Source organism: Alligator sinensis, unplaced genomic scaffold, assembly GCF_000455745.1.
Source record: "Alligator sinensis unplaced genomic scaffold, ASM45574v1 scaffold39_1, whole genome shotgun sequence".
In the NCBI taxonomy this organism is placed as follows: Eukaryota; Metazoa; Chordata; order Crocodylia; family Alligatoridae; genus Alligator; species Alligator sinensis.
The window spans coordinates 1,284,273-1,307,639 of record NW_005842299.1 but is presented as its reverse complement, the minus strand read 5'-3'; the positions used below and the strand labels follow the sequence as shown (position 1 = coordinate 1,307,639).

General features: G+C 39.2%; 1 protein-coding gene across 1 annotated transcript; it reads right to left on the bottom strand.

Annotated features, from left to right (window-relative positions):
• Positions 1-13,076: 13,076 nt before the first annotated feature.
• On the bottom strand, positions 13,077-20,063 carry LOC102375469 (procollagen-lysine,2-oxoglutarate 5-dioxygenase 2-like). Its single transcript, XM_006028249.3, has 4 exons — positions 19,673-20,063; positions 19,079-19,225; positions 18,490-18,615; positions 13,077-15,147 (listed from the first exon to the last, which is right to left on the bottom strand). Exons 1-4 carry the CDS (start codon positions 19,709-19,711, stop codon positions 14,992-14,994), a joined length of 468 nt encoding a protein of 155 aa, XP_006028311.1. The 5' UTR covers positions 19,712-20,063; the 3' UTR covers positions 13,077-14,991.
• Between the last annotated feature and the right edge of the window lie 3,304 nt (positions 20,064-23,367).

The following is a 23,367-nucleotide window of genomic DNA, read 5'->3' as shown; positions in this document are numbered from 1 at the left end:
CAAGACATAAGAAATACTTTCAAAAATTAAAATAAATAATCCTGTCAAACCAAATAACCAATGGGACACTCACATCACATCATGAGTAATTTAGAGAATTCCCAATATTTTCATTCAATCCCAATGTTTTCTGGTGAACTATGGTGTTGGGAGTTATGTTTATGGTGAAGGCTTACAATAACCCTCAGACACTGGATGGAAGAGAATCCCCTAGCCTTGAGAGAATGGCTGACAAAAGGCAATGTCATCACAGGACAGATCTCCTTGCCAGGGGGCAAGTGCAAGGGAAAATGCTATCAAAGAGATTTTCACACATATCTAAATAACCCACTTATATATACCAATATACAGTTGTATTGTAAGAGAAGACCAATTACCAAAGACACCCAAACACCAGAAAAAGGAATCTGCACTCACAATGCACTTTGAGAATTACTAATTTGTTGTTAATATCTGAACTCCAAACATTTTGGTATAGTGCCAAAAAAAATGGTATAGAATGGTATACATTCTATTCCCACTCAAGTTGGGAGCTGGACAGGTCATCCACTGACAGTCAAAGATGAAGAGATGGGGAAGGTGGTGTTACAGTGCCCCAGAGTTAATTTCTGCAGCTGCTTGTTGTCTCGACTAAGATGAGAGTAAAAGGCAGAATAGATTTGCACTTTATAGACTAATCAATGTATACATACACGCGCACATATAGTTTACTCACACCCCCCCTCTTCACAGCATCTGATGAGGTGAGCTCAGTCCACGAAAGCTTGTGCTATATTTATATATATAAATATGCTTACCTCATCAGATACTGGGAAGGGATGTAAGGACAGAAAAAAAAAAAAAAGACTAAAGCATGGTAAAGACTGGTTTTAGGAAGAAGGGGTCCTTAAAAGGATTTGAAGTGAAATGCAGGATTGAAAGAGACTCATACCGGTAGGAACCAGCCTGTAGTGCACCGTGTACTGCAGGGGTTTGTTCCAGCGAGATCAAACAGGGAGCAACAGGAGCTTCTTTGTTGAACAAACACAGTCTTAACTGAATCCTCTTCAAGCACAACAGCAGGCGTCAATAGGAGAAACCAACATGGAATAAACTTGGCTATTGGCAAGAGTTCTTGTGTGGGTGCCTTGCCACTTCCCTCCCCCAGCCCCTCACCATTTAGTATACAACATTTTAATTCTACAAAGTTCTTTGCCTGAGAATTCTTTTTAGGTAGTTGTCTGTTTTATTCGCTGTAACAGCACATCTGTTATCCTGCTCCTGGCCTTTTAAGGTCACCACCATGGTCAGTGCTTAAATTCTGCAGACTGCCAGAAAAAGACCAATGAATTGCTCCTCTGATGATGACTACAGTTGGAGAAAGACTCATCTAGCAGTTGAAGCAGAAGATTGGGAATCATGCCTCCTGGATTCCTCTTCCCAGCTTTGTTGCCAAGTTATGTTGGCCAAGGCACACGTCTGTGCTGCAGTTTCCTAGTTTCAAAGCTAACAAGGATGTCTACCTTGCAAAGTGATTTAAGTGATTAATACTGGCAAAGTGATTTAAGATATTAAGAGATAGAATCATAGAAAGTTAGGGTTGGAAGGGATCTTAGGAGGTCAGCTAGTTTAACCCTTTGCTCAAAGCGGGACCATCCCTAATTAAATCATCCCAGCTAAAGTTTTGTCTAGCCGATTTTTGAAAACCTCCAAGGATGGAGCTTCCACCACCTCTCTGGGTAACCTGTTCCAATGTTTTACTACCCCCCTGGTGAGAAAATTCTTCCTAATATCTAACCTAAACTTTCCTTGCTGCAACTTGAGACCATTGCTCCTTGTTCTGTCATCTGCCACCACTGAGAACAGTCTAGCTCCATCCTCTTTCGAACCTCCCTTCAGGTAGTTGAAGGCTGCTATTACATCCCTTCCCCACTCCGGTCTTCTCTTCTCTAGACTAAATAAGCCCAGTTCCTTCAGTCTTTTCTCATAAGTAATGTCCCCCAGCTCTTGAACCATTTTTGTTACCATCCTTAGGACTCTTTCCAATTCTTTCTGTAGTGGGGTGCCAAACTGAACACAGTACTCCAGATGCAGCCTCACTAGTGCTGAATCGAGGGGAATAATCACTTTCCTTGACCTACTGGCAACACTCCTACCAATGCAGCCCAGGATGCCACTGTAACCCCAGGTCCTTTTCTGCAGAGCTGCTGCCCAGTCAGTCAGCCCCCAGCCTGTACTGGCGCATGGGATCATTCTGTCCTAAATGCAGGACTTTGCACTTGTCCTTGTTGAAATCATGAGATTCTTTTTGGCCCAATCCTCCAATTTGTCTAAGTCACTCCGAATCCTAGCCTTACCCTCCAGCATATCTGCTACTCCCCCCAGCTTGGTGTCATCTGTAAACTTGCTGAGGGTGCACTCTATGCCATCTTCCACATCTTTCATGAGTGCACTCTATGCTATCTTCCAATTTGTTGAGATAGTTTTAGAAGTGTTGCTATGTCTCCTGGCATTGCATCCTTCTTTATCAGTGTTGTATCACTGCTACCTAACAATATGCACCTATATACATATGTAAGATAGAACAGAATGTAAATTATATACATATATACATACACACATACACCACAGCTTAAAAATATACAATATCAGGTATTATGCAAGTTTTTTTTCTTTATTAGGAATTTAACATATTTGTTACAAGGTCCTCCAACTGAGTGTTTCAGTCTATAATAAACCTTTGTCAAATCTGTGTTTGACCACAGGATGGCAGAAGTATATATCCAGACATTCTTCTTTCTTCAGTTTGTTACCAACTACATCAAAGGTGTATACAATGCCTTTTTTACTTATACTGCTTAAGGTTTCTTGTGCTCTATAAACTAAGCTACTTTGATCTCTAGAGTAAATTAAAAGTGCAGTGCAGTTCTTGAATCTTACTCTAGAATTAAGTTGAGAAAAGGTCATTTCCAAGAGCTAATAGAAGTCAGATGTTGTACAGAAGCTCAAAAGTTTTCAGGCACAACTCAAAAACTGATCTTGCTATTTTATTTTCCATACAAAACATTGTTTTCATTGTGGCTAAGCTAAAATTGCGCTTGTTTATTTTACATTTAACAGAGCTTTTAAGACTGCTTGCAATGGTAATCTTAAGTAACCATCAAACAAATGAAAATAAGACTGTCCTCGTGGCATGTGTGTTGGATACGTTTATGCAGCTTGCGTTTGAGCTAACAGGATAAATAACTGGATGTCTCATTAACCCAAAATGATGCCATAGGGATACCCACATTTTATTCCCAAATTATAAGTGATGTTTTAAATTCTTGGCTCAACTTCAGCAAATTTATGACTCTTTGAATGACTTTCTGCCCTGATTTAAAAAAAAAGATAGTAGTAAAACTAAGTAGTAAAACATTGGAGAACTCCAGATTTCCATATTCTTCTGAATTTACTGCATCAAAATGTATCTAAATTTGCAACACAAAGCAAGGTAGTTCAAACCAGCACAAGTATCCTTTAAAATACTTTCCTTAAGTGCAAACTTAACATTGTACAAACCAGTAATCAGTATATGTTCTCTTCAGGAGTACTGACTCGGTTTTTGTTTTGCCAAGCATAGTTATTTTAATTTTGAACATACATATTTCTTCATTGACGTTTCTGGTGGGGGAAAGTGAGGAGAAACCAGACAGGAGAAAAATTTTGTTTTCTTATTCATGAATACAGATAATTTACTTATTTTATGTACCTTTTGAGTTGTACAGTCAACTGTATAGACTGGGCCTTTGTGTATTTTACTGTGGTGCAAGGCCTTACTATATAAAGATAAAAGAATCATAATTTAAAATCTGGAAGGTTACAAAGCTAGAGGAAAAGGGTGAATATTCACTCTATCAAGATGTATACTTCAAATATTGTAGGCAACAAAATTTGCTATACAAGAATCAGAGGTATCAATGAAAAAAATTAAAACTCTTTATCTACAAGCCACTTCTGGAAATGTTAAAGGAGGAAAATGTTTAAGAGGCAAAGGAGGACTGCAGGCATTTCTATATCTTTGCCAGTGAACCATAGGCATTTTGGAACAATGTGGATTAAAAGGAAAGAACTACACAAGACATAGAAAAGTGCCATTTATACAATAGAGCCATATTAAGGAGGACAGATTAATATTCCAGTTGTAGTTTCTGTCACAACCCAATTAATCAGTGCCCATGTCACTTGCAAGAGATACCATTCAGACCATCATCTGATCAACTAAGGGTTAAAAGAAATTCTTGCCAGAAACTCCTGAAACAAAATCCTGGCGGAGAGCTGTATATAATTTATGCCCACGTCACAACTAAGAAACGAAACTTAAAACTGGTCAGGGTGAAAGGGGATAGCCCTGCCATAAATCCCTGCAATTGGTCAAGAAACAAGCGTAAGCCCCTCATCATAACCTCATACGTAACAGGTAGAAAACCTAACCCACTACCTTGTAACCTGATAGCAACCTGAGAGCACAAAGAACTGCTGCTTGCCAGAAAATTAAAGATTCCACATATTCATCATTGGGTATCTCCGTCAGACACCTCTGTCTATAAATAGTTTAGCAACTTCCGCCCAGGTGGAGAACCCCGGAAAAATCTCTGAGGAGAGACCTGAGTCCATCACCAGAGTAGACTGACGGTCTGATCAGCTGTCACTCTCTCCCCATCATAGTTAACTTTGACGTAGTAAAGTCCTGCAGGCTCGATGCCATTCTTAGCGCGCTTCGTTCATCATCGGTTGATATCGTAACCCGACCTTATACGCTCAACTGTAATCGATGCAACTATAACGAAACAAAGGCTCAGCCTGCGTCGCACGTCACTATCTGGGCGACGTAAGTAAACAATCTCCTGTAACCAACACGCGTCTGTGCCTGGTTAATTCCACTCCATCCATCACTACCCGCTTGTTGAGGCGACAGTTTTACTGCTCCAGTGCGGGGGGTCAGCAAGCGGCTGCCGGCAGCTGCTCTGATTCTCCGACAGTTTCCATGCAACTTAGATATTAACCTAGTAGCAACTAATCCAGTTGCATTAGTTGCTAATAGGTTAAAGTCATTTCAAACACTGACGTCAAGGAAATTGCACTGCTAAAGGAAAAGTAGATCTAAGTTTGGAAAAAAACAAATTCCTTGGTAGTTTTAAACGGAGTGAAACAGATGAGGGGAGACATTTTTATCATATTTCAGGATTCTTATGCCAAAGGATGATATGAAAGAAGGGGGGTTGGTAATCTTGGAAGACATCAATATGTTATTGCTCAGAAAAGTTTAGCAACTGGAGTTTAGACTAACACAGTACTTTATTATTGCTCTCTACTGCTCCATGATCAATTTATATAAGTTACTCACCATCTCATATGATTCTTTACAACCCCTTAAAAATGTATCTGCAATATCTCGGTAGAAGTGTCAGGTTCAGATGCTTTAACATTTTATAAACTGAATTTCTTTTATGTTTATATGGGTTGGAATATAAACATATAAACAATATAGCCACAAAAATCAATAACAAAAGCAGAAGTAAATTACTTCTTTGCCAAACAAAAGAAGAAACAAGAAAAAAAAAAAAAAGGGAATCAGACAGATTTTTGAATCTTTGTAAGCTTTGGGACTTGAGGAAATAGACTGCTATTATTAACAGCAAAATGCTCTTCTCACAGAGAAAGAATAGATAGAACTCCCATATATTAATAAGCACATCTACATGTGCATATTAATACCACAAAATAGACTCCAGCACTTATCACGCTGGAGTTTATTGCTCTCGGGCACCGTGTTTATATGTGCAGCCAGGACCGCAGCACATTGAGCCAGGTTGGAGCAGCCTCGGCTGATAGCAGGCTGAGGGTCAGGGGCCGACTGTGGCACGAGGGTGCTCCAGTGCAGGGCCAGCTGGCAGGCATTGCCTGCACTCAAGAACCCTTGTGCCCCAGCCAGTCGGGGCAGTGTCTACATGTGCGTTACTGTTGAGTAAAAAACTCTGCAGCAGGATAGTACCTATATCACTCACCTGGCAAACAACAGACTTGGATTATAGGCCCATCTCATGCAGAGAGAGTTTGAACCTGCATCTCTAAATTTCTAGTGCAATGTTCTGACCTCCATACCATAGGTTAGGCATGAGCCCTCCTCTGCCCCCCAGGGCAGCCAAAGCAGGGAGATAATGTGGAGCCCAAGAAAAGGATGAGCTAGAGCGTGTGTGGCTCAATGAGATGCATGCTGCTGGATTCTAGCCTGGGCTTTTGCCCCTGATAGAGCAGAAACTTCCCTACTACTTTGCATCTATTTTATCCAATGGCTATCAAAAGCAAGGCACAGTGCCTCAGCTTCAAGAGAAGGGCTAGAGAAGGGCAACACTTTAAAAACAGAGGCAACAAAAATAACATTCACATATGGTGAAGATAAAATCCAATCTGCATTTATAAAAGATGCACATACAAATTGCTAACTAATTCTTTGCAGACAAGGCTGCCTGTATTGAAAGCTAGAGGATGGAATTTTAGGTTGAATATACTCGGCAGCAAAATACCCATTGACTTCAATAGGTCAGGAGTACATTCTATGGATGTTCTAGTCCACTTAGGTGCCTAAGTGTGTTCTATTCCACCCTATCAGAGACCCTGGAAAGGCAGTTGTCACAACTGGGCCACAACTCTAGCCTGGGCCTTTGCCCCTGATAGAGCAGAAACCAGCAGAACAGCTGGTGGGGAGCTGCATCAGAGTTTGACAGCTGGAAGCTCCATCCACACTGCCACCTGTTCTCCTCCTGGCTGTAGTATGGGCACAGCTGGAAGCTACCCAGCCGAGTTCCCCACCACCTGGAAGCTGAGCCTGCATTACAACTAGGGAGTAGGGGGTAAGGAAAAGTGGTGGCAATATGGGTGCAGCTTCCAACTGCCCAGTCCCAGCATGGGTATGGGCAGAGTCAAAGCCTTCTGGCTGCATGGACCAGATCTACATCTGGACCATGGGCTATATGTTGCTGACCCTGATTCTAGAGGTCTAGTATATTATCTTTAGATGTAATACAAAATGAAAGTTCTAGTAAATTTTTCCCCCCTCATATTCTTTGTGAACTATTCAAGTTTTTTCATTTGTTAAATTGAAGCCTAAGCAGTCCTACCAAATCTCAATTTTTTCTGTCATTTTTGGCAAAATAAATACATTTTTTGAGCTTAGACATAGCATATGAAATTAAGATAGACTTCATTTGATTTAATACTGCCTGGAAAACCTGCTTATGTTTCCAGGATTTTAACTTTTTTTTTTTTTTTTTTTAGTTTATATAGTTCTTAAAACAAGTCTTTTGCTGATATACAGAAATCAGTCCTGTGGTGTTGGTGAGATTGGGGTTTGCTAGATAGCAAAAAAGGGATTTAGGCAGGTTTACAAGAGTAATAAAGTGAAAGGTGGCATGAGAGAAGGGGAATATTCAGCAGGAAAAAACTTCTGTATTAGCTGACAGCTATAGTGTTTTCTTTGGACTTGGACCTTCTTTGGAAGGACAAAAGTGCTGGTAACTAAATGGTGCAATTGGAACTTTCACCAACAGTTTTGCTCACGACATCATGATCAATCATGTCAGGATAGATAAAGGGTGGTTAATGTTTTGACCTTCAGATTTATCACTAATACAAACAAACAGTTCCAAGCTTTCCTAAGCCATAAAGAAAGAAAAACAAATGAAGTCTTCTAGGCTTTCCTTTGTATTCTAAACTTTCTTCTGAAAGGAAAAAATTAGAGTTGTATAATTTGGCATTACCAGCAATACAGAAAGCGTAAATCACTCCGGAGAGAACACTTCAGAGCTCCAATATGGAACCTTTCTAAGAGCTTATATGCATAATGCCCAAGTCTAAAATTTGCCTGATGAATTTAAACATTCCCACTGACTTTCCTTCAGTGGGAGACAGAGCAGACCCTTGAACAAATGCAATAATGTTCAAACAGTTGTCTCAGCATTTGTCTTTTTATTTCTTTATACAAGTATATCAAATTGTTTGCCAATCAATCTTGGGCATGCACATGCAGTTTATGTATTCAGTGGGTTATATTGTATGAGAAATCTAAAAAGGCTGGGAATTTAGTCTTCTGTTTATGAATATCCAGTAAAGAAGGATTTGTTATGACATTACATTTTTGGTTATAATTGTGTGTATATAAAAAACACTTCTGGTATTCTATTTGCTGCCAGAAGTTGCTCCTATTCCATTTTTAGGATTATTTTTCAAGATAGTTAAATTTGCCCAAACAGAAAAACAGGCACTTAGGGTAGCAATGCTGTGCAACCTGCCTCCTTTGGACTTCTAGTGGTACAATATTCCAGTTCAGAAACAATCTAGATGCTTTAGTGGCAGCAAAGGTTTCCTCTTCTCTGAAATGAAATGCCTTCATTTTTACTTAAAAAAAAAAAAAAAAAAAAAGGCTTGTGTGCGCCAGCATTTCAAAAGTATTAATAATCAGACCATAAGGGATATTTCCACAATGTATTTCTGTTCCTTTTAGACTGAAAATAAACAGGATGGGACTAAGTTGCCAAAAGCAGCTCAATATATTTGCTGAGACAACATTTCAAGAACTTCTGCATACCTATTTTTGAAACGTTTGTCTCTGTCTTTACTGTTGTTTTTCACGTCGAACATTAAACAAGTTAGTGCTTCTTTAGCTCCGTATTGCGTTATCTACTTTTATCTGTGTTATAAGGAGGAAAGTTGTTCAAACTTCATAAATATTGCGTTACTTCCTTGTTAAACCAAGTAGAATCTTATCCATTTGGAATGCCTTAATTTGTTGTTGATGTAGTAGTAATACAACTAATAAATTAGTCTCTGGAAAACTCCAGTGTCCAGTGCCTCTCAGACCTTTTTTAAAGAAAATGAAGTCTTGACAGTATATTCTGCTTGTGTACTGTCTCAGTTTAAAAAAAAAAACAAAGAAGGCAATCAGCTTTCAACACAGAATGGCAAGATAAAAGTCCCTACAAAATGGGGTATTTGCTTGTTAATAAGCAAAAAACAACTGTGAAAGGCCCAGAGTTGAGGCTAAGAAGGCATTCGTAATTAAACAGATGTAAAAAAAAAGATGGAGGCAGAAATTCTTACTGAAATTATAGAATGTCACTGAAACTACCTGGACAGCGTGCCAATCCAATAGTTCATAGAACTTCTACCAGGGATGTGGCACTTTACAAGACTTGGAAGATTAGGACATAACTGAATATTCTAGTTCTACCCTACACCTCTCTCTGTCCATTTCATGCCATGCTATTGGTTGCATCACATGGAGCCTGTGAGGAACTAATCCCCATTTTCACTGGAAATTTACTGGTTCTATTTCCAAGGGGTCTTTCATGGCCATGGAGGAGGGAGCTAGATTTTGCATTTCATATATAATATGCTGTTAGTCTTCCTTGCTTCTGACAATGCATGCCTAATTCAGTAATAGCCCGTGAAAAATATAAGCTTAGATAACACATTATTTTCATCGCCATTGGAAAGGTGACATCTAATAACACATTGCCAGTGAAGGCAACATATTTTGGATAAAGTGTATACACTCATGTAGGGATATTGAGGATACAGGCAAGGGAGTAAGTTGTTTCTTAATATTGTTCAAATTTGTATTCTCAACATATATTGCAAATTACTTAAATATGCACTAAAGCAATATACGGATTATTATGTCTAAAATACATCCATACTTTTATCATCAACTCAAAGACAAGGTCAATTTGCACTTAGTGGTTTATCAAAGCAATGAGATAAAGATATAAAACTTTGTGTAACCAATGGCACATGAGGAGGTAAGAACTGCAACATTACATCTGGCTGCCTTTGTTTCTGCAGTCCAAATGACCAGGTACACATTTAGAACCGACTCAGTTGAGGGCAGCCTCCTGCACAAGTCTGGCACCAAACTCACATCTGAGACGGCACAGCTGGAACTATTTGTTAAGCACAACCTACTCATTTACCGTATACTCGTAATTATCTCAGGTTCATTTATGGATGTGAACCATTTTAAACACTGCTAAAAAAAAAAGCACAGCAAGCATGTCAAAGCACCAAATGTCTTTTAGGGGAGGGTGCTTTTCCCTCACTGCTGTTTAAACCCTTCACTTGGTGATTTGCAATGGGATTCTGTGTATTTTCTAGCAAAATATCACCACTGAGGGGGAAACAGGTCTAGACCTCTTGGGACAAATGTGCCATTTTTACTAGGCCAAGACCTTGGATGTTTTACCAGCGTTTCTTGCTTCCTCTTAATTTGTGCATACTTTCAATCACAAGGAAACTTAATTCCACTTCCACCAGAACGTCATTTGGAACAGTTCAATTCCCGCTGAACCACAACCTGCACAAACCTCTGAATGAAACAGTGGTAAAATTGCCCTGAGATCCCCGAGTCTCAATGCTTCTTCTGTTGTCAGGAAATACCTATGAAAGAGTCCCATCTCTGCCTCTAGTGCTTCTACACAAAGAAAACAGCCCTTTGTTTTGTTGCTTTGCTTTCTTAAGTGGAAGAGATCTGTGCTGCTGGTCTAAAACTTCCAATCTGCTGATTATTCACACGTAGATACCAATATGAGGCCACAGTAGAATTGGTTGGGGTTTTTTTGTTTGCTTTTCTACATGCAGAACACTACATGAACAAGAAGAGCACCAAGGCTACACAAGTACACATTTCAAAGTTAAATAACGTTAATATTTGCTACAACAACTTAATCTGGGCATGTGCATTAAGACAGTGTGTGATCATATATTTAAAAACTATTTTCCCAATAGAAACTTTTTTCTGATTTAGTGCATAGAAGGGACAGTACTCACTAAATTCAATACTTCATTTTCATTGTTATTCAAAATGCGATCCCAAGCCTTATTTACTGCATAATATTGATACCCCAACTATTTAAATATACAAAACTGAATTTCTTCATGGGCTTCTCTGTAGTTCATGGCAACAATGGGCGCCTATACACGTGCAGGGAGGCAGCTCCAACATGCTACATTACAGCGTGTTGGAGCACACTCGATTATTTGAATCTACGGGAGTATGATAATTACTGCACTCCAGCAGACTCCAGATCATACGCATCAGTGGCAGGGTGGCAGGGGAGCTTTAACTAAAGCTTGTTTGATGAGCTTTAGTTAAACCACCCCTGTTGCTATTTTTCAGCATGGGGACCCTGATACATGTAATGCTCTGGGCACTGTAAATTAGAGTGGCTCCTTCCCCCCCCCCCCCGGAGCATGTCTGTAAACACTGAATATTATCTGTGCGATTCATAAGATTTAATGATTTACTTTCATAACACTCCTGTGGGTTGAGTTTTATTCCCTTTGTACAGGTAGGAAACAGAGGCAGAGAGAGAAAATAAAATGTAGTCAATTTTGGATTGAGGACCTACAACATGTATGACGTACATGAAGCACTATATAATGTTAAGTTAAAAGCACAGCTCTGATTCACTCCAGCCAGCACTGCAGCTGTGAATGCACAGCATTTCTCAAAGTCAGACCCTGGGATCACAAGTCAGGCACTGAGAAATGAGCAGACACTTGGCAACCACAGGTGAAGAGTCTATCATGCTAGGCAAGTCATTTAAACCAAAGGAACTTTGTGGCAGAGGCAGCGATAAATTCTTATTCTCCAGCTTGGCATTCAACTGCCTTCACGCTTAATCCCCTTCCACATTCTGTCCATATCTTTTACCCCTGATAATATGAGGCAGGAGTCCTACACAGACAACAGCTGCTTTCAGTACATTACCCCGATTCATCCCCAAAGCAGGCCCAGGGTGGTTGGGAAGGAGGAACTGTTGGCAATTAATAAAAACTGTAGCATTTGCACAAGAGTTGAACTGAGGTTGCCCAGGCAATTGGAATGATGACATAGCCTAACAATGAGTGTTTAACGCTAATACTGGAAATATTTCAACAACTTTTCCTTCCTGCAATTAATTTAGTTTAAGCAAAGCAAAGCCTGGAGCAACATACAGAGACCATAGTTTGGGATTTTCTGAAGGAGCTAGGTGAGAGAGAGGGGGGAGAAGAATTGTGTCACTCACTATCCCATTGTTTCCCATGAAAATCTCATCCCCCAAAATAAAACTATTGGTTTATGGTCAGTGGTCATAACTGCTCCACATGGAACAGAGCTATTCCAAGTGACATCTCTGCATGCTTATACCTCACTGGATGGTCTGAGCATCTCAAGGACTCTGCCCATATATCGTACTGGAGGGTCAGACTGGTCACAGAATTATTCCCCCTAGGGTTGATTAAAAGATTAAACATAACTGGGTTCTTATTTTGTTAATTGAGAAAGGCCCTCCTGCTCATTATGTTCACCACTGAGTTTAGAATTGAGTTTGGTTTATCAGTGAAAATCTAGGTCCAGGCAGAAGCAAAACCAATTAGATAATTTGTAAAATGTCTCATCTGCTGCACTGCACCTTTATGTCCTTGTACTCCCAGAGTCTCATTTATACTGCCCGAGTTTAGGCAGCTGCTATTTTCTTCATTTGCCTCTCAGTTCTTTAGTCTGATGTTAAGAGCCTCAGAACTTCTTTCAAGGTATGCTTTACAGTCTTAATTTCTTATAAGTGAAAATATCTAAATCCATTATTAAGACCAAACATATCCATGTTGGGACTTTAATGCCCATAGGGATTAACCTATTCTTCACTATTTAGTAAATGCAAAAAAGAAAAAAAAAAAGAAAAAAGAAAAAAAAAGATTACTCTCCCCCTCATAATTGTACATTTTTCTGAATGCCTGAAAGGGACTCAGTAATCTTTATAAATGATTCATCAAAAGAAATAACAAGGGAGAGGAGTTTAGCAATGCAAGCCTGAGCAAGATGAAGTCACTGAAACAGCTCATTATAACGGAGAGACTGAATTAATGAATGAAAATATAAAAATTTAAATAAAGAAACAAAAAGTGCCTTCAAATAATTAGAATCCAAATAATCTAATTAAGGGAAAACAATATAGGATAAAAGTAGTACACATGATGTAAAAATGATCCGCAGATTATTATGCAAAAAGATAGTTTACAAACAACTTTATTTTGTCCTGTTTTCAAGTATTTCTTTATAAAGAATGCTTCAATACCTTGACCTATATTAAACAGACCACACAGTAAAGGAATATTCTGTTCTAAGGTAGCCTAAACAGACCGCAAGCAAATACTTGGAAAAAAGGTGGTTAACAAAGACTGCTTTCATACCCAGGAGATTTTCTGAATTTCATAGCTTTTAGAAGTTCAGTCTACATTTAGCCCAAAGAATATCAGTCAGCTAAAGTTACATGTAGGCATGGACATTATACAGGTCAAGAAATGCAATGCAAACACGTATTTCTGCAATCTGTAAACATCTGCTTGAAGTGGGAAAAAAATAAAGGTACAATGTAAAGAAGGGAAATGAAAATTTGGAACAAAAGAACCTGGTGTTAAAAACAATTAACTCACTGCTCCAGTTCTGGAGTTCTTATATTTTACTTAATTTATATTAGCACCCAATCAGTCAGGTTCAAAGGAGAAAGAATTGTTACTTAACGTCACTAAGTAACCTGCTTAGAAGTGTTACTGTAGTATATGGCAATCAAGTATATTACTGCTAAAGCTCTCAAATATTGCCTATCTTGATCAAGACTTAAGCATTAACTAATGAGAGAAATAATTTAAATAGTAACAGGTGAACATACAGGGTATTAAAAGAAAACTTTGTGATCATGCACATCATGATGAACAATAATTCCTTTAAATGTATAAGTCATTAAATACAACACACTTTCTAGAAGTAGGCACTGAAAATAGCAATGTGCTAAATTTACTAAAATACACAAGAAAACGCTAGTATTAATTTAAAATTACCATTTATTTTTCACAAGGTCACATAGTTTTTAAAAACACTATTTTGGCACCTTAGACTTCATGGTTTAATGGTTGTTTCAAGTTTGTTTTTTTTTAAATTACAAACAGTAGATACAGTAGGAATATTTAAAACTGATTCCTTTATACATGGCAAGTCAAACCACTTAGGTTCATAAAAAGAGTCTTTTGCAACTTCATTTTCCTGATATAAAATTCAAGTAAGAATAGAAAATTGTGTTTACAAAACATCCTGATATTTCCTTACCAATGCTTTGAAAACAAGATTCTGCTTTCTAGTGTTGATCTGGTACATCTACAAAAATACCTCATTTCAATTGAAGGACACTTGGCGAAGAGAAGTAACATTTTAACTGGATGAGTTCTTTAAAAAAATTTTGCAATATTACATAGAAGTGCACACTTTTTATCTAAGTTATTCAGTCTGTTTCTTCATTTCTACAATGAATCCTTTTCAGCAATGCACATATTTCTTTTCAGAGGAGATGCATTTTAGTACGTTATATCAACAAACATTTTTAAAAGGTTTAACTGAGCGGTTTCATGAAGTAGCCACCAACATGAATAATTTTTTACTTAAATGAAAAATTTTATTCACTTTTGCTGGGGACTGGGATTCACTTGATACTACTGCTACATGCTCTTCTACTGGTATCTTTAAAATATAAATACCAAACAAATTCAGCTGTTTCACTTTACTGAAGGAAAACCAGAAAAAATTTAGAGATATAAAATCATCCAGTAATTTTTGCTGTAACCGAAAAATTGATTCATTTAAAAAAGTAGTTCCATTTTCCCTTCCTACCATGCTCCACAAGACAGCAAAAATGGAGAAATAAGCAGGATATTCTTACTTTGTGACTTAAGGCTCAGAAAATACTTTTGGAAAATTTCCCAACAATTTTAAAGCTGTTTTTATTGTTCAATCTTCTAGTCCAAAGTAAAGATGCTGTCTATAGGAAGCAATTTACATTTTCTTTTATCATGATTGCTATCTTCTTGGAGGAAAACTATAAATAAGTATTTGTGCCAAAGAATCAAACACTGGCTTTGAAATGGCAGAAAAAAATTTAAAAGTTAAGGATCAATGAACGATACTGCAATGTATCTCGTTCCATTTAAAATGGGAAGTCCTTCATGTAAATGAGTAAGTCTTCCTGGATGCATGAAACTCCATCCTTTTCTGGGTGACTCAATGGAACAGTTGTACCTAAGGAATTTGCAACCACCTCCCTGTCACAAAGTAAGAGAAAAAAAGAGCTTAGTTCGGTTTATAACTGCGTTTACAAACAGGGATTGTTATTTAAATAGAAAGTGTTTATTAATAGATTATTAACAAAGGAATTTCATTAGCTATTAGTGATAAGGCTACTTAAGTGATGTTGTCTTTGGTGTTGTACCTGTGGCAGAAATGGTGAAGTCTAGTCCATTTTGCATTGACAACCAGCAGCTCCTTTAACTAGATGCAACAGTGTATTTTTAAGTACACCACCTTTCAGAAACACTATTGAAAGTGTTATAACATTAGACTAGGGCAGTGGTGCTCAGTCTTTAGGCCCTGCGTTAACTCCTCTCATTCCCATGCTCCCGGGATGCTGCCTCTATCCAGCCTGCGTGTGCCTGAATTGGCTCTACACTACCTCTTCCTGACCCTGTGCATCCGTATTGAGCCCCACATGCAGGGCAATGCTATCTGGCCCAAGGGGCTCCCATGGGTGTAGAAATTTGGCAGCTGGGGAGTGGCCATCATTCAACCGCTGTCAAATTTTTGGATCTGCATGGAGCCTTGCAGGCCAGATGACAACTCCATGGGCAAGATCTGGCCCACAGACTGGGGCTTGAGAACCCCTGCCCTAGGGGAATGGACAAACATTCATTGAGAAGAGTTTCAAAAGTGGGTATATGTGGAGGGAGAGGGGAAGGGGTGGGCAAACTGTTGCTCAGGAGCACAGGCCTGTAGGAAACCTATACCAACTTTAACTTCGCTTCACCCAAGGTTAGAGCTGAAGCAATATAGCTCAGGTAGTACTGAATCACATTTTAATTGCTTTCTCAAATCAGAGCTCTCGAACAGGAATAGCATTTTCTAAGTGAAGCAGGTTTCATAATCGTTTAACCATAAGCCTAGAGAAAGTATTGCATGCCTTAGTGCAGCGGTTCTCAACCTTGATAGACTTGAGTCCCCCTTCAGAAAACACCAGCTCTCAAGTTCTCTCTCTCATTTTTTCACTACAGAAAAAATAAGAGAGAGATTGTTCTCTTGCAAACAACTCAGAAAGACCTCAACAGGTCAGAATGATCTCTGGGCATACCCAGACAATTGTGGATGTGCAGTGCGTGGCACCACAGACCTGTCTATGCCATGATACTTGGCACAAGAAGGTATTCCCCACACTGCTACTTTGCAGCATGGGGGCATTTTTTGACCCCGGGAGATCCCGGGACCCTTGAAAGGACCTCAAAGCACCCCAGAGCGTCACAGCACAACAGTACCTATGAAGCAGCTGTTCCTATGAATCACTGCATTAGTGGGTAAAAATTAAACAAGCTGCTCTAACTAGAGTAAGTAATCCAAGGCCAGATTCTACTCCTAATTACCATATTCTCTTGCTTACAACATGCACCTTCCCTCAAAATTTGGAGGGGGAGGGCAGTGTTGTAATAGAAGAAATACAGTAACAGAAGTTGCTGTCACTTCAGCTTCTGCAGGGAAAAATGAAAGTAAAGCTGCATGTGCTACAGCATGCAGGGATGCATAGCTGCTCGCTTTCAATATCAGTTTTAAATATTTGAAAAAGTTTATCTAAATGCAGAGATAAAATAAAATTTTTCATTTTGGATGGATACAAATATTTAATTCTGTCCAAAACAAAATGTTTAGTTTCATTTTCAAGTTACTTATCCCTTTTTAAACCATCTTCCCACCATCCCTCTACCCTAGCACAGCCCCCCCAAGGAAGGAGTACTGTCTGCCTACTAGGGATGTGCCATTTTGCTTCAACTTCTGTTTCAACAGAACAGTGTTTCATTTGGGTTCAAAAACAGTGTTCTGTTTCATTTCGTCAAAACTGTTTCAACATTTCGCCCATAGGCTACAATGGGAAAGCATGAAACTGCCTATAACTTTGTCATTTCTAGCCTGATTCATATGAAACTTGCAGGAAGGATAGCCCCTTCTGAGGGCCTAAAGCCTACCAAGTTTCAAGGAGATAGGTACAGAGAGTTCTGGGAAACTGTACCTCAAGGTGCTGACAAGCAAAACTGTCACTTGCCAGCAGCAGCAGACTCCTGTGATTTGGCAGACAGATCCGGGGCCACACCCCGAGGAGGGCTGCGTAAGACTCCTCCCGGGGGCGCAGAAGCAGCCTCCTGTCATCCAACAGGCAGACTGGAGGCCCGCACTCCCAGGAGGAATCTGGCACAGGCTCCCCGGGCTGCCGGACTCCTCCCGGGGGTGCGGGCAGGCCCCCGATCTGCCTGCCGGATCACAGGAAACTGCTGCTCCTCACTGCAGCCAGCAGCATCACCAATCTTTCCAGTGCTGGGTGTGGGCTGCACCCAGCACCGGTCCCAGGCAGCAGGAGCAGCCTCCTGTGATCTGGCAGGCAGATCGAGGGCCCCCTGCAGTCCTGGGAGGTGTCCGGCAGAGCCCTGCAGCCCTCCCCAGGGTGCAGGCCCCCAGTCTGCCTGTCGGATCACAGGAGGCTGCTCCTGCCGCCTGGGACCAGCACTGAAACCAAGTAAGCCCAGCTTTGAAACTCAAAACCTTTTGAAATTTTTTAAATGTTTCGAGTGCCCTTGTTTCGAAGCTGTTTTGAAGGCATTTGTTTCATTTCGATTTCGCTGTTTTGAGCTCAAAACACATCAAAACAGCTTTGAAACAAAACACACAGCGACATTTGACACAGCCTTACTGCCTACCTGTGAGGTGAGCAGTGTTACAGACTGATGGAGTGCAACAGTAACAGCACATAGTTGGAGGTGGGAAGGGAGCTACAGAGACTCCTGTAGCCACAAAGTCCTGACAAGCGCTCCTTCAGGGTGCTGTGCTTCTGATCAGATACCAAAAACTTTTCCCAGAGCTCTCCCAATTATACAATTGGACTAATAAAAAAAATAACTAAAAAAAATCCTTGCCCCTCAGACATTTCCTGGAGAATCATAGCTACAACTTTCCCATTATACTAAATTCAAAATGTCATTTTGAAATAAAGACCTAAAAAGAACTGTTTTGGAAAGGTCCAAATTGCTATTTCTGAAATCAATTCTTACTTAAAATGCACTGAAATAAAACATCTCAGTATTTAATTTTCCCCTGCATTTTTTCAATCTAAATTTGCCAATGTCAACCCAATTTCAAATAGTTTCAGACCTTCCAATACATTATTTTTCAGCAAATTTACTAGTTATCCCCCGACCCCAAAAGCCCAGAAACTTCACGTTTCAATCTGTGCTGTCTTTTCTTCATTCACATGATCCAAACTACATCTATTTGGACCCAACCATGGAAATGATTAAGGGAAAGATCAATCAAAATTAGCAATTTTTAGTTGAATGAATAAGTGCCAGACTTACTTGAAAATCTTCTCCCACTTTGTTTAGAGCAATGTTGATGGTAAATGTAGAGGAGTCATGATGAGGTCTAAGGGAACGTTGTCTGTCAGTAGTGTATTTTACAACAAAATTCAGCAGTGCACGTCCCTGAAACAAATGCATAGTAATCCAAAGGAATGTTAATTAGTGGGAGAATTTGTATTTTACATTCAAAAGCTTGACATTCAAAAGCTTTCATTAAGTCTATAAAGTCTACCCCAACCAGTTAATCTAATAAAAGGCATCACACCCACAAAAAAATCTTTGCCTTTTACATAATTCCCTGGATGATCATGGCTACAACATCACTTGGACACTACCCGTCATTAATATTCTCAAATAGAAAGAGAAGCAATTACAACAATATTGCATTTCTCTAATAAAAGTGAGGCACTATAGCTCAAGTTTTGATAATTTTCAGTCAAGGTACAGATTTGATAGTCATCTTATATTATTTACGTACAACTTTCTCTTAGTTTGAGAAAGAAAAGGTTAGGATTAATTAAAAATATATATTAATTGCAAATTATCTACTTGAAACCATTAATTAACATAATAATGACATGTTTACCTTGGTATAATAGCCAGCAAAGACTTTTAGAGTTACTGGTGCAATAAACTCTCGAATGAAATGCAGCCATTCATTATCCAATCCTATTTGCCTCATGTGAATATCATCAGTTGGGACATTTTCATAACCTCCAGATATACGGCTATCCTGATGTAAAACCAACACAGGCCTTGAAATAGGAGAAGCAGTTTTCTGGTACATATATAATTCAAGTTATAATCTGTTTGAAAAAACTAGAGAACTATGGATGTAAAGATATGGGACTACTGTTCCTGAAGGTATAGCTGAGATCACTTTAAACTAGCTAGCTCAGATACTGCTAGCAGTGTAGTATTAGCAGCACAGACCTTGGAGCAGACTGCAAGACCCACATGAGAAGTTTAGTACATACCCAAGCAGGTAACCCACACTGAGTTCCTCTAAGTTTAAAACTAGCTTGGCTACATCAATAAACAAATAATCGCAAAGTCAAAATATGCTCAGTAGTGGCAGAGCAGGTATATTGTACATTCCAATCAAGGAGTTTTATTGAGAATACTAAAATTCACAAGGAACTGCTATTTGCCAGGTTTGCTCACAAAAGGCGAGGCTTACCTTATGTTTTCCTCCTGACCACTGTCCATAATGTTCCATTTCTTCTACCAGTTCATCACAGGCAGTTTCAGAAAATATGGGAAACCAAAAGACATCTGGGCATGGCTATAAAAAACACCCACCTCCTCATCAGTGAGAAGTCATTTGTTACTGTGATCATTTTTACTATTTTTAACTGTTAAACACAATAATGTGCTATACAGGTCACTAACGGAATGTCACTATTTACATACAAAGTCAGAATTCAGGCCTACTGAAGTAATGAAATAATTTTTTGACCCATAACTGCATTTTCATTGGAAGTAAAAACTAACTACAATGGAAAAACACAGTACCTCTTCAACTTACAAAATGTTAATTATTTTAGGTTGTATAACATTCACAATTTTTCAACAGGTAACTGATCCCAACCTATCCCCTTGTAAAATATTTGTAGATTTTTTGTTACCATTACATTTGGCTTCTGCTAGGTTCCCTTTAAACTAAAATTTGAGAAAAGAAAAGAAATACTGAAAGTGAATTATCAAAGCAATGAGATAAAGATATAAAACTTTGTGTAACCAATGGCACATGAGGAGGTAAGAACTGCAACATTACATCTGGCTGCCTTTGTTTCTGCAGTCCAAATGACCAGGTACACATTTAGAACCGACTCAGTTGAGGGCAGCCTCCTGCACAAGTCTGGCACCAAACTCACATCTGAGACGGCACAGCTGGAACTATTTGTTAAGCACAACCTACTCATTTACCGTATACTCGTAATTATCTCAGGTTCATTTATGGATGTGAACCATTTTAAACACTGCTAAAAAAAAAAGCACAGCAAGCATGTCAAAGCACCAAATGTCTTTTAGGGGAGGGTGCTTTTCCCTCACTGCTGTTTAAACCCTTCACTTGGTGATTTGCAATGGGATTCTGTGTATTTTCTAGCAAAATATCACCACTGAGGGGGAAACAGGTCTAGACCTCTTGGGACAAATGTGCCATTTTTACTAGGCCAAGACCTTGGATGTTTTACCAGCGTTTCTTGCTTCCTCTTAATTTGTGCATACTTTCAATCACAAGGAAACTTAATTCCACTTCCACCAGAACGTCATTTGGAACAGTTCAATTCCCGCTGAACCACAACCTGCACAAACCTCTGAATGAAACAGTGGTAAAATTGCCCTGAGATCCCCGAGTCTCAATGCTTCTTCTGTTGTCAGGAAATACCTATGAAAGAGTCCCATCTCTGCCTCTAGTGCTTCTACACAAAGAAAACAGCCCTTTGTTTTGTTGCTTTGCTTTCTTAAGTGGAAGAGATCTGTGCTGCTGGTCTAAAACTTCCAATCTGCTGATTATTCACACGTAGATACCAATATGAGGCCACAGTAGAATTGGTTGGGGTTTTTTTGTTTGCTTTTCTACATGCAGAACACTACATGAACAAGAAGAGCACCAAGGCTACACAAGTACACATTTCAAAGTTAAATAACGTTAATATTTGCTACAACAACTTAATCTGGGCATGTGCATTAAGACAGTGTGTGATCATATATTTAAAAACTATTTTCCCAATAGAAACTTTTTTCTGATTTAGTGCATAGAAGGGACAGTACTCACTAAATTCAATACTTCATTTTCATTGTTATTCAAAATGCGATCCCAAGCCTTATTTACTGCATAATATTGATACCCCAACTATTTAAATATACAAAACTGAATTTCTTCATGGGCTTCTCTGTAGTTCATGGCAACAATGGGCGCCTATACACGTGCAGGGAGGCAGCTCCAACATGCTACATTACAGCGTGTTGGAGCACACTCGATTATTTGAATCTACGGGAGTATGATAATTACTGCACTCCAGCAGACTCCAGATCATACGCATCAGTGGCAGGGTGGCAGGGGAGCTTTAACTAAAGCTTGTTTGATGAGCTTTAGTTAAACCACCCCTGTTGCTATTTTTCAGCATGGGGACCCTGATACATGTAATGCTCTGGGCACTGTAAATTAGAGTGGCTCCTTCCCCCCTCCCCCCGGAGCATGTCTGTAAACACTGAATATTATCTGTGCGATTCATAAGATTTAATGATTTACTTTCATAACACTCCTGTGGGTTGAGTTTTATTCCCTTTGTACAGGTAGGAAACAGAGGCAGAGAGAGAAAATAAAATGTAGTCAATTTTGGATTGAGGACCTACAACATGTATGACGTACATGAAGCACTATATAATGTTAAGTTAAAAGCACAGCTCTGATTCACTCCAGCCAGCACTGCAGCTGTGAATGCACAGCATTTCTCAAAGTCAGACCCTGGGATCACAAGTCAGGCACTGAGAAATGAGCAGACACTTGGCAACCACAGGTGAAGAGTCTATCATGCTAGGCAAGTCATTTAAACCAAAGGAACTTTGTGGCAGAGGCAGCGATAAATTCTTATTCTCCAGCTTGGCATTCAACTGCCTTCACGCTTAATCCCCTTCCACATTCTGTCCATATCTTTTACCCCTGATAATATGAGGCAGGAGTCCTACACAGACAACAGCTGCTTTCAGTACATTACCCCGATTCATCCCCAAAGCAGGCCCAGGGTGGTTGGGAAGGAGGAACTGTTGGCAATTAATAAAAACTGTAGCATTTGCACAAGAGTTGAACTGAGGTTGCCCAGGCAATTGGAATGATGACATAGCCTAACAATGAGTGTTTAACGCTAATACTGGAAATATTTCAACAACTTTTCCTTCCTGCAATTAATTTAGTTTAAGCAAAGCAAAGCCTGGAGCAACATACAGAGACCATAGTTTGGGATTTTCTGAAGGAGCTAGGTGAGAGAGAGGGGGGAGAAGAATTGTGTCACTCACTATCCCATTGTTTCCCATGAAAATCTCATCCCCCAAAATAAAACTATTGGTTTATGGTCAGTGGTCATAACTGCTCCACATGGAACAGAGCTATTCCAAGTGACATCTCTGCATGCTTATACCTCACTGGATGGTCTGAGCATCTCAAGGACTCTGCCCATATATCGTACTGGAGGGTCAGACTGGTCACAGAATTATTCCCCCTAGGGTTGATTAAAAGATTAAACATAACTGGGTTCTTATTTTGTTAATTGAGAAAGGCCCTCCTGCTCATTATGTTCACCACTGAGTTTAGAATTGAGTTTGGTTTATCAGTGAAAATCTAGGTCCAGGCAGAAGCAAAACCAATTAGATAATTTGTAAAATGTCTCATCTGCTGCACTGCACCTTTATGTCCTTGTACTCCCAGAGTCTCATTTATACTGCCCGAGTTTAGGCAGCTGCTATTTTCTTCATTTGCCTCTCAGTTCTTTAGTCTGATGTTAAGAGCCTCAGAACTTCTTTCAAGGTATGCTTTACAGTCTTAATTTCTTATAAGTGAAAATATCTAAATCCATTATTAAGACCAAACATATCCATGTTGGGACTTTAATGCCCATAGGGATTAACCTATTCTTCACTATTTAGTAAATGCAAAAAAGAAAAAAAAAAAGAAAAAAGAAAAAAAAAGATTACTCTCCCCCTCATAATTGTACATTTTTCTGAATGCCTGAAAGGGACTCAGTAATCTTTATAAATGATTCATCAAAAGAAATAACAAGGGAGAGGAGTTTAGCAATGCAAGCCTGAGCAAGATGAAGTCACTGAAACAGCTCATTATAACGGAGAGACTGAATTAATGAATGAAAATAT